General features: G+C 44.0%; 1 protein-coding gene across 2 annotated transcripts; it reads right to left on the bottom strand.

The window, feature by feature from the left end:
- Positions 1 to 2,802: 2,802 nt before the first annotated feature.
- On the bottom strand, positions 2,803 to 11,186 carry mlc1 (modulator of VRAC current 1). Of its 2 annotated transcripts, none has more exons than XM_061036627.1 (12): positions 10,726 to 11,186; positions 10,002 to 10,249; positions 7,790 to 7,879; positions 7,364 to 7,417; positions 7,131 to 7,232; positions 6,903 to 7,004; positions 6,728 to 6,793; positions 6,529 to 6,645; positions 6,361 to 6,417; positions 4,984 to 5,106; positions 4,638 to 4,799; positions 2,803 to 4,383 (listed from the first exon to the last, which is right to left on the bottom strand). In XM_061036627.1, the coding sequence occupies exons 2-12, from the start codon at positions 10,245 to 10,247 to the stop codon at positions 4,306 to 4,308; spliced, it is 1,197 nt and encodes a 398-aa protein (XP_060892610.1). In that variant the 5' UTR covers positions 10,248 to 10,249; positions 10,726 to 11,186; the 3' UTR covers positions 2,803 to 4,305. The 2 variants fall into 2 exon arrangements, with proteins under 2 accessions (XP_060892610.1, XP_060892609.1); XM_061036626.1 differs by having other exon boundaries at positions 2,803 to 4,386; positions 10,726 to 11,130.
- Positions 11,187 to 12,139: the final 953 nt, after the last annotated feature.

The raw sequence follows: 12,139 nt of genomic DNA, 5'->3' as shown, positions 1-12,139 counted from the left end.
GAGGTTTTAAGATTAAGCATTTACATTCCTAGACTCCCATATGAACGCACTTTGATGTAACAGTGTTTAAATCTTGAATAAAAAGGTCTTTGAGTGTTAATGAATAATTGTCTTGAGGGACAGCAGTTCTGATAACTACTCTAATTCATCTGTTGTCTACAACCGAACAGCACAGCACAGACAGGCTCTTACTTTCATCTTGATAGGTTTATTCAGCCTGTCAATCATCTGCTGCTTTGGGATTGGCTCTGACACGACTGGAAAACATGTCTGTCACTCACAGTCACTGGGTGGGGCCAGTGGGTCCCAAACAACATGCAGAAGTTGGGCAACAAAGTGTGGAGGGAAACCTGCAGCTGTGGTTTGACATAAAGTAGAGCCTTCATTTAAACAGGTGTGGTGTTCACGCAGTCCTGTGTGAACAGATGTGTTCTCCAGAGAGGCTCTTTAGTGCAACAGTCTGAATGCTCTTCAAACAGGGGCGTCTCCAGGATCTCCAGGCCCCATGCAAAGATGTCCCATTGGGCCCCTCCACCACAGCCTCAGTCAAGCCTGAGTTATTTCTGTAAGAGTACTAAAAAGCTACTATTGAAAGGTACTGAAAACGATGCGTTATTTATAAGAAAAGGGCATAAAGGCATTGTATGCCTATTTTGTCATGTCATGTTTTGAAAAAAAAGAAAACAATAAAAATTGTTTTAATCACAAAAAAGAAAAGTGCGTAAGAGAAGAATGAGTCACATACATACATTGCAAGAAAAAGCAGGTATAGATAGATCGATGTCCTGACAAAGACTCAGTTTGAGCCAGTAGATGTCGCCCTTGAGCATTACCTTAAAACCAAAACAAACTGCTGTTTGGCCACGCCTCCTCCATACTGAAGCCTCTGCTCTCCTACAGTGACACACCTCCAACCCCCCTCCACTCAGGTTTGCACGTAGGGGTTATATACGTATGGAACGTACAATAATTAAGCACAAGCATCGGACAAAATTGTCCTTTTCTGGAGCTGTAATCGCCTGTGTCCTCCATTGTTGTGTTAGCATGCTAATGTTAGTGCTCTTTAGTTAGCTCGTAGCTTCACATCACATGTAAATTGACACAGAAGAAAGAATAAAGGATCATGTGTGCTTATTTCACCAGTAGGACCTTTCCTCTTCCAGTTCTCTTCCAGAGAAAACAAACAACAAGTGAAGATGACTCTCAGGACCCCGTCCTCCACTGGGACCCTGGGTGGTCAGTCCCACTTCCCTCCACTGTGACGCCCATTTAAATCAGACATTAGTGGCTTTATCATTTTTACAAGTACTATTTCTGAGCTACTTATTGTTCATTTTTCTGTCCCTGCTGAACAGACACAGTTTTTACTGCAGTTAATCAGTTTGTTTGTCACCTCCAGCAGTCTGTGACTCTGTCGGGCTCCTCGTGGCCACACGGCGATGTGAGAGCGCGCGAAGGAGAGGTGCCAGCCACAAGACAGCTCTCCTCTCCTCTCCTCAAGCCGGTTCCTGCCGGTTAGGGGAGCCGCGCCTCACTTCATCTCCCTCCAAATATGGTCTCTCTCCCTCTCTCTCTCTCTCTCTCTCTCTCTCTCTCTGATGTTCATGTCTGATGTGATGCAGCTTCCTGTGAGCCTGCAGAAGAAGGCAGCAGCTTGTCCTGTCCCGTCGTAATAAGCCTGAAGTCTTAAGAATCACAGCAGTGCCCTCTTTGTAACGTACACTAGTCAAATCAGATGCAGTTCATTTCAGAAGCCCGGCCACTTTCTACCTGCATGAAGTTTAAAATGTCTGTGCTTCCTATTTTCATGCATGAGCACCAACAAGCACTGAATATTAACAAACACATCTGAATATAATACATCACTAACTATGATCTCAGCCTTTATAAATAATTCAAATTCAGTTTTTACTGACACATATTTCGGCCCGTATCAGTGCCAAGACAGATAATTACCTCCTTCATGACTGTGTGAACTAAAAGTAACATACAGTTGCATGTTGGTCCCCTCCTGCACATATATGTCTTTCTTCTCCTTTGCCCCCTTGTTTGGATTAATGTCCACTCACTGAAATATGCTTAAATAATGCTTATCCTTAACAGGCTCTTTGAACATGCACTCTGGGTTCTACTATCTTAACACAGCGGCCAGACCCTCCTGGGAAGTGGTGCTGGGTGCTCATTGGTAGACATAGGGGGCCCCCCTTGGTCCGTCTGGCGGCTGCGGATGGCCTTATGTAGCTTCTCTGTTCACAGCTTGGTGGGTCCTTTGCCCCCTTGCGGACCGGCTTACGCAGCCCCTCTGCCTATCAGGCGGGGGTCTTGCATCCTGCAGGGTCTTACCCTGGTTGGCATGTCAACAGTGCACATTGTTGTGTTTCACTGTGATCTGCACTGTCTCCTCGTGGGGTATCTGAAAGAGTTACCCCGTACATGTTATGTAACAGAGAAATAGTCTTGAGGATAGAGAACTTTGGTTCTCTGAGTGAAGAGACTAATCGCTCCAGCTTCTAGGCCGCTCGGTGACAGGTTCCAAACAAACCATCAGTTTTTGTAGATGAGCTGTGGGGCGTGACCGGGCGAGTCGGACAGAGTCTCTTAAAGTAATGATATGCAGGGGATCATACCCTGTAGATGTTATGTAACGGAGTGGGGAGATCTTTCTTTCTTCTCCTTTGCCTCAATGTTTGAGTCACTCACTGAAAACTTTAACAGGCTAACACTGTCTTTGTTCATGCAGTCAAGTCTTAGCCCATGCATTAACAGATAGACCGTGATAAATGAAGACCCAGAGGCGTCGTCTTGAATGTAAAAGAGGGGAAATTACTTTTATTAATGATGAGGATCTGCAGCTGAAGGAGTAAATTAACAAAGGATGGAAGTGAAGGCGATTAACAAAGCAGCAACTAATCCAGCAATGATGAGAACACTCCTCTTATTCCAAAGTAGAAAGCAGGATGAGATATTAGCAAAACATTTATTAAAACATACTCCAACCAAAGACCAAACATCACAGCCTGACATCTAAAATAACAACTGAACACTTCTTGTTGCAGAGTTATTTCTTCTTGGAGATGATACGTTTGTCATCTTGCTTTTTAAACATCATCTGCAGATGATTCTGTTTGATTCATGGATCAACAAGAACACACATGAATTATTACAAAAGCATTTTTACTAACACTCGATGAAGAAATGTTTTATTTTTTCTTTAGACAGAAATTCAGTTAAAACTCTTCTAGCTGTCGGAGGATCAGTTCTACTGTAACCGTTATAATCTAAACATCGAGGGTCACAGAGGGTCTGACTACTGAACAGAATCTGAGTTACAGTAAAAAGAGCGTTAGACGAGCTCACTGTGAACTTATAAGAAATGAAGTCTGCAGAATTTAAAGACACAATCAAGTATTTACATAATGGGTTTTTTCCTGGACTCCACCGAGGTGCAGTGGTTAGTGCTGTTGCCTCACAGCGAGACAGTTCCTGGTTTGAATCCCCGTGTGACAGGAGCCTCTCTGTGTGGAGTTTGCATGTTCTCCCCGTGCATGTGTGGGTTCTCTCCGGGTACTCCGGCGTCCTCCCACAGTCCAAAGATATGCTGGTTATGTTAACTGGTGAAACCTAAATTGTCCGTAGGTGTGAATGTGAGTGTGGCTGGTTGTCTGTCTTGATATATCAGCCCTGTGATTGGCCGTAACCCCGCCTCTCGGCTACAGCCCCCGTGACCCCAGGAACGGGATAGGCGGTAAAGGTAATGGGTGGAGGTTTTTTTTCTCATTTTCTAAAAAGTATAAAAAAAAGTCAAAACATTGATTGAAGTCCATGATTTCAATCTCCTTTTACAACGTTAAACAGAACTGTAACATCCATTCAAACCGGTAAGAATCCAGTTTAGTGCATGATCTGTATCAAGCAAAGTTAAACACTTCAGACTTTATAGACATTGTTTTTTGTGCTCTGAACCTTTTTTTTTAAATCTTGACTATGGAATAAAGTGGATTTCGTGGTGCCACAAAATGCTTCTTCTAACTACAATATGCAGAAAACAATGACACAAAGCAAAAACACAAAGTGCTCAAAGCATTTTTCAAGCTGAAATCTTGAACAGAAACTAGAAACATTCTATTTTCTCACTGATTTCCTTTCTCCTAAATATCTCTCTCTCCCCCTCTGTGAATAAGTGCTTCTTTCTTTCTTCCCATGTTTCCTCTCTCAGGATTGGTCTCTCGTTCTTATTTAGTTTTATAATCCTCCTTTCTTTCCCCTCTTCTTATAAAAACGTATCTCTCCGTACTGTGGGAATGTTCATTGGGCCATTTGGACCACGACTGCCTTCCAGGCTCTGTCTTTGTCAAAGTCCTGCAGCGCTCCGTTGACTGCCTGCTGCTGAGGGAGCAAAACATGAAGAGAGAGAGAGAGGGAGAGAGAGAGGGGGAGAGAGAGAGGGGGCGATTAAATGTGCAAGGGGAAAGGCGACATGTATGAACTACTCATCCATTATTATGTCAGCAGATTTAAACACTGCGTGCAGGAGCTGTAATGATCAATCTAACACAAACAATTAAAATGTGTGTTCTGCACATGATTTAAGGACGTGGAGAGACAGTCAAGTGCCCGTGCCCCCCACACTGTCTTACCTCACAGTAGTATGTCTGTGTGTGCATGCCGTCGTCGCTCTCTGGAGCCCCCATGCGGAGCCGGCTCTTGTAGGAGGCACAGTGCACCACAGTGGCCGAGGTTAGAACTGCCTGCACCAGCAGCAGCACCATCAGAATCAGCAGCAGGATGTCGTAGGATTGCTGTAACACACACACACACACACACACACACACACAAAGACAAAATAGGATGATAATGAGAGATTCCTCAATGACCCAATTTCACAGTTCCTCTAAAATCTGTTCCAGGGTTATGTGGGCAACACGTACAAGAGAAACCTGCACATTGCACACTGCTGCTGTATTTTCACTTCATTGAACTCACCTTGGCCGTGGGCACCTCATGCAGGAAAATTTCAATAAAGCTGATCACACTGCAAGAGAGGAAGCCAGAGGCGGAGAAGAGCAGCGGAGACGTCACGCTGCTGATGGCAATGAGTACCTCCACCTAAGAGACAACAGAGCGAGCAAAGAAAAACAGAAGAAGTGAACGAGCAGAGAATTAAACGTTTGTGTAACTGTGACATTAGTTGTGAATGAAAAGATAATCCTTCCTTTTGCAGGCAAACAGCCTGATTAACTTTAATAGAGTTCAGAACCTTTGGTGGACATGGGGTCTTTCAGGAGCAGAACGCCACAGAGGTCTTCACAATAAAAAGGATCAAGCAGCCACCACAACGGTTAATTTAAATGTGCCTCACTGGGGGCGACGGTGGTGTAGAGGTTAGTGAGTGCACCCCATGTACGGAGGCTATAGTCTTCCAAGCAGACGGCCCGGGTTCAAATCCAACCTGTGGCTCCTTTCCTCCATATCATTCTCCACCCTCTCTCTCCCTGGTGTCTGGCTCTGTCCTCTGTCCTGTCTCTTCAGTGAAGGCACAAAAAGCCCCAAAATAAATCTTCAATTTGCCTAACTGCCAGAGCTGTCGTCGGCTAAGAAGTCAAATGTGATGCCTCCGAAATAAACGGTAAAGCATAAGCAAGGCAAACAGAGGTGTACTAAGGACAGTACCCTGAAGAACACCAAAATACAGAGGTTGAAATACAGACAGAGTTCTCAGCAAGGGAGAAAGTCCCATGAGCCAGGAAGGAGGAAGTACTGCAGAGTTCTGCAGCCTGAGTCTGTTGTTTAAGATACTTTGGTCGAACCTGTCAAAAACTATTCTTACATTCAACATTGGACAAAAACAACTTACGGTGTCCTGCTACATGGTGCATTCTCTCTACTAGCTTGGTATAAGTAGAGTTTATGAACTGGTATCCGGAAGGAGTGCCACTAAGCCTTCCATTAGCATGTTACTGTTTTTAAATCACTGAAACGTCATGTACCAACGTCCTCTGCACCGACAAGCTGATTATTGCACGTTTGTGACAAAGATTTGAATCATGCCATAAGGCTAGGCTGTTTCATTCTGTCATTTGAACTCCAGGCCTTACCTCCCCGCTGTAAAACCAGATTTTTCTGGACTGCATCCTGGAAGTAGTGATATTTCTTAAGCCTTGTTCTTAGTGTTAATGAAGTGTTCAGTCTGACCTTTCTCCAGGGCTGGCAAAGTGTTAGAACAACATGTGGAGACGGTTCTGGCGGTGTGAGATTACCATGCAACAAGATCTAATTTAAGACTCTGAGAGGAGCTTTACCCCCTTAAACTGAGAACAAAAGTCACAGTTTGGTGTGACCTGACGTTTGGCTTGTACTCACCAGACATTTGTTGGGGTATTCTGACACAACGTGACTCGCTATGGCACTCGGGAAACACTGCAGAGGAGTTCAAGTCAGACACAGTTAGATAAAGACACTTCTAGGTGGCATCTCATAATTCTGAGCTTCATTGTCTGCATTCAAGTTTTAAGCAATAAAAAAACTTACAGCAACAAGAATCCAGAAAAATGTGACGGACAGGTATGGTCCGGGCAGCAGAGCGTCCATGTTGAGGGCAATAATTCCTCCAAAGACAGCAGAAATCCCAACGATGACTTCGATCACCTGGGAGAAACATTCTTTAGTGTCTGATCAACATCAATTAGAGGTACGTAAATATCATATCAAAAACATGAGGAGTACCCACAGAGTACGCTTTGAGGAGTCGAGTGGGGAACACTGCAGGCGTTATGACCACTGGTCTGTCGTACGTCTGCGGTGTGAAAGAAGGACGCAAAGATTGAGAGGAGTTGGGATGAGAAAGTGAAAGCTGAGGGGAGAGGAAGAGAGGAGGTGCTGGAAGTAATCACACACACACACACCTTCCTGTGGCAGCAGCAGTCCTCTGCAGAGCGGGCTGACAGGATGACAGTACTCGCCATCAACACCTCCAGCAGAATCATCAGGATGAGGTTAAAGTTGATCTGAGAGCAGGCGGGCGAGGAAGAGAGAGAGAGCACACATAAAACGCCAGAGAAATAGAGAAAAGTACTTTATTGTGAAGAATCACCTGACATTAAAGGGTTGATGTTTTATTCTGACTGATTTACGTTGACAGCGGACGGGTTCAGGACCAGTTTACACCCAAACCAGACCAGGCAGGTGGTCGTCACCGCAAATGTGGACACGTAGAGCACCTGGAAATCTGACACCTTAAAAAAACAAACAAGAAAACCTGAGAGCTCCACCAGCATAAAGCTTTAAGATCTCTCGGGAGATCTAATTAAAAACCCATTAAATCCTAATTATCTTTTGGCCGTTGCTGCGATCGGTGTTCACTCACTGCTACATGTCGGTTCTTGGCGATGGCAAAGCTGGCCAACGCTGCAGGAAGGCCCTGAGAGAGAAACAACAAAATGATCCTCATGTTTTTATCTGTAAATTAAAAAGTTGATCTGAAATGATGTGTTACAGGCAATCTGACATGACAGTGTGATCCTTATAATGTGCCGGCTCCGGCCTCCTCCCACAGTCCAAACACATGCTCCTTAGGTTAACTGGTGACTCTAAGTTTGTCCGTAGGTGTGAATGTGAGTGTGGCTGGTTGTCTGTCTCGATATGTCAGCACTGTGATTGACAGGTGACCAGTGTGTAACCCCGCCTCTCGCCCAATGACAGCTGGGATCGGCCCCTGACCCCGGCAAACCCGAACGGGAAAAGCGGTGTAGATGATGGATAGAGGTGTGAGAGAAACTCTGACGTCACTCACTGAGCCTGCAGCACAACGCAGGTAATCCATGGCAACAGGAAACACGTTCCCCAGGTACAGAGAGAAACCAGAGGTGATGAGCAGACTGCCCTGAGGACACACACACACACACACACACACACACACACACACACACATTTCACATCACATTAATCTGAAGTGTCCAGTTATCTTCAGCTGCACAATTTAAAGGTTATTACAATATGAATATACTTAATAAACCTCATGCATGAGTACGGTGGCTGGGAAGTGCAAACTCAATTTACATTGTGTGAAACACTTTTGCAAAGCTTGAGACTAATTTACATTTTGGAAAAATACATTTACAAACTGCGAAACACTTACAAGAGCGCTGAGAAAAAATAAAAAAACGACAGAATCTGAAATGCCAGAAGTGAGTCAAAAGTGAGTGAGCGGTCGATTCATTTGTTTTGACGGACGTTTGCGTTCACTGTCTCAGGTGGGTTTTGCAAAATGGACAAAACATCAATTGGTCGCCATGAACTCAGTTCAACACAACACCCACAGTCTTAACGCCAAAAAACTTCTGTCACTTCCGGCATTTCCCTTTCGGACAAGATTCTGTCGTTCTTTCATTTGTCTCAGCGCTCTCAAAAGTGTTTCACACTTTGTAATTTTGGTTTGCATTTCCTAGCCATCGTACTTCAGACTTCCTGACCAAAAAGAAAAAGAACAAAAAAAAAAACAAGTTGAATCAGAAAAGATGAAGCCTCGTGAGTCACCAAACTTTGGTTTGTGTCATCTTGTTGGGGGAACGATGGAGAGAGGGGAGCGAGTGAATGTTTGTTTTCTTTTATTTCACTTGAGTTTCAAATCTGAAAAAAAAAAATCACCTTGATTCTGAAAACGTGGAGTCTCTTTGGATATTAGAAAGATGAAACGATCAGCAGGATAAGACAAAAGCTGCATGTTCTAACTAATACACATGCTCCATTATTTGTGTTCTCATTGTTGAACATTGTTACTGCACATTAAATATTCACAGAATTTAAACTTGCAGCGGAAGTAAGCAGTAAAAGAAAAAAAAAGCGGAAGTAAGCAGTAAAAGAAAATTTTTCTTTTACTGCGAAGAGAGAGACGACTATTGCTGCTTCTTTTATACCTCTAATCGATTACAGTGAGGTTTCAATAATGCACACTTCTTCTCAAAGCCTTCCATCTCTGCACACTGTTTATCATGACGCAGTGAGGTTCATTATGAATCTGAAGGTCATAACTCATCATCATGCTCTGTATGATCGAGGTGACTGGCATAGTCACTGACAGGATCTTATTTATGAGGCGATACTATGTAACGATTCACTCAACTCACGATACGATTCACGATTTATTTTACAAAATGAGACAGTTGACACATGATGAGTGAAAAAGATTCCTTTAGGGTCTGCTAACCCGCTTGTCAGTGTGCTTTGGCCTTTTAATGTTTTCTTTCTCTCAACAAGGGGAGGTGATTGGAGCTTCTCGTTGTGGTGTGGATTAAATGCTGCATCATGTTGGTCGTGCTGTTTGTGTAGTTCCCTGTCTTTTTGTAATATCTGCACACAGTTTTTGTCTGGTCTGTTATCTTCTCACCTCTTTCATTTTCTGTCTTTGGGGAAGCCAAAATGCTTCCACACCTCCGATTTAAAAGACGGTGGTGCGTCCTCAATTTCTAAATCTTGCTCTGTTCTTTTTTGTACCGATGTGTATCTTGACACCTTTGAATCGATTAATCACAATGTTACGATTCATCTTTACATCCCTAGGTGATACTAAACCTGCTTCAAACATACTTGTGTGATTTTATTCATTTAAAAATGCTTTAAACTCTGCGACCTCGTCACTAAACATAGTCTAGCTCTCTGTCCCCAAAGTGCATCTTGAAATGTGGAGATGGACTCACAGATGCAGGTTCACTGCTCCAGCAGCAGGAATACCCTCAACAGATGTTGGTGTAAAAGCGCTTTGAGTAGTCAGAAGACTAAAAAAGAAATATACAAGCTCGAGTCCATTTAACATTTACTGAAACAAGATTCCTTTTCCCGGTCTCATTTAAGATTCTCTCTCAGCAGATAAAAAAGGATCCCTCTTACTTCTAAACTCTCTTTTACGGCCTGAGTAGATCCACCAAAGATGAAAATTAAGATCTTTTTAAACACTCTATGAGACCCCGCGATGGTGTGCCCCCCTCCCGTCCCGTCCCTGCTCTCACCCCTATGAGGACGCTGTAGAGCCAGGCCCTGCAGCTGAAGCAGGGGTGCTTCAGAGGCTCTGGCTGGGCCAGCTGCAGGTCACTGGCTCTAACGTCCACCGTGTAGCTGTCCCGCTCCGGCCTGTAGCGCTCCCCCCTGTCCATCCTCCTGTCCCCCCGGCGTCCCAGAGACCCGGTGCCCCTCTCCAGCGTGGACATGTGGCTGTAGGTGAACTCCTCTCTGGCCGAGAGCTCGTCGCACTGCATCCCTGATTCAGCAGGAGGGATGAGAGACACAGAGGGAGGAACGTCAAACATAAAAACTTTCAGACTTATTAACTCTCAAACAAACAGAGGAACTTTTTATTGAGTTGCTCTTTCCAGCTGAATAGTGATGAAGTTTGCTTTCCCAACCCTGGGATATAAATATATGTTGATCACATGAGCAACATTTTAACTGACACATTGTTTACATAAAGTAAGGATAAGGATCTACACTTTGATCTGTTTGCAACAGGTTTCTTCAAAGTTTTTCAAAAGTACAGAAAATAAATACTTTTAATGCAGGATGTGGGTGTTGTTAAGATGTGAAACATGCAAAAATCTATTTAAAAACTGACGGAACTTGATTCAGCAATTTACATTTCATGCAGAAATGCCTGAAACGACCTCCTCCTATATTGTGTTCCCCAAACAAAAGGTCTCCACTTCCTTCTTTTTCTAATTTTTCTCCCCCCACACTTACCTGTTGTTGAGCTTCTTGCAAATATCCTCCGAGAAAAAGTGTCCTGCGACAACTGGGATCAAATCCACACATGGAGGTCCGCTTGTTTGTGTCTGCAGCTCCTCCTGCTCCGCATCTCTCTCCCCCTCACGCTCTCCGTCACCTCCCCCCGCTCTCTTTCTCTCCCCCTTTTAGTCACTGATTCTCTGAAACAGTGCTGAGAAGTTTTTTTGGAGCCCTTCAAAGCGTGGAGCTCAAACACACGGCTCTTGTGCTGCCAGAGGGAGAGCGCCTGTGCATGACAACAAGGGGAGGACGAAGGGGCTCGAGCTGGGGGCGAACACTCTCTACACTCCCATTTGCTCATTCAAACACACACACACACACACACAACGACAAGCCACTCACAGCTCTGAACAATAGACACACAGAGATGAGCGACACACAAAGTTACATGTTCAGGAATTCCAGTTGATGGGGAAAACACGGAGGAGAGAGAACATGATGTTTGAAAGTGTTGTTTTTCTCTGTGCACGGCTGAATGTGAACCCTGTGGAGTCCTCCGAGTGCTTCACTCACAGCTCACTAAATTAAGACGCCCTGCAGAGCTTTAGAAAAGAGGCGACAGAGACATTTCCAGGCTTAATCTCCGTACTGACACAGATGATCTGATGAAGCATCGTCTTTTACTTTGGATACAGATTGTCTGAACTTCTCGTTAACTCCATGAACTCATTGTCAGAGTGTGTGTGTGTTCATAAACGTGTGCGTGTGTGTGCACCTCAGGAATCCATTCACTGCTTTACAACATTGTTCCAGTGTGGCGGTAACCATGGAGACTCCATAACAACTGCTGTCACCCTGTCCCGGTCCCTCACCACGCTAATGTCTCTGCCCAACACACACAAGGACACGCACACACAAACTAAACACACATACACACACAAACTAAACACACATACACACAAACCTAACACACACAAACTAAACACACATACACACACAAACTAAACACACATACACACACAAACTAAACACACACACAAACCTAACATACACACACACAAACTTAAACACACACACAAACTAAACACACATACACACACAAACCTAACATACACACACACAAACTTAAACACACACACACACAAACTTTAACAAGCACATATACACACACAGCCAATGGCATGACATCATGACATCAACATAAAACAGCTTTCATTATCTGACATCAATCAGCCAATCAGAGATCCTCCTTCAGCACCAAAAGAATACAGTGTTAAGTTTGTGTGTTAAGTTTGTGTGTGTGCGTGTTAAGTATGCTAATTGTGTGTGCGTGTTAAGTTTGCGTGTGTATTAAATTTGTGTGTGTGATAAGTTTGTGTGTTAAGTTTGTGTGTGTGTTTGTGTGTGTGTTAAGTAAGTTTGTGTTTGT

The sequence above is a fragment of the Labrus mixtus genome, chromosome 4, assembly GCF_963584025.1.
Source record: "Labrus mixtus chromosome 4, fLabMix1.1, whole genome shotgun sequence".
Lineage (NCBI taxonomy): Eukaryota > Metazoa > Chordata > Actinopteri > Labriformes > Labridae > Labrus > Labrus mixtus.
The sequence above is the reverse complement of the archived record's forward strand: the minus strand, read 5'-3'. Positions and strand labels throughout refer to the sequence as shown.

Excerpts from the sequence above, each read along its gene's own strand:
- mlc1 (XM_061036626.1), bottom strand. The coding sequence starts at position 10,247 with ATGCAGTGCGACGAGCTCTCGGCCAGAGAGGAGTTCACCTACAGCCAC. Across the intron at positions 7,880-10,001 it reads TCTACAGCGTCCTCATAGGG|GGCAGTCTGCTCATCACCTC; the intron begins GTGAGAGCAGGG and ends GTGTGTCCTCAG. Across the intron at positions 6,646-6,727 it reads GACTCCTCAAAGCGTACTCT|GTGATCGAAGTCATCGTTGG; the intron begins GTGGGTACTCCT and ends TGTTTCTCCCAG.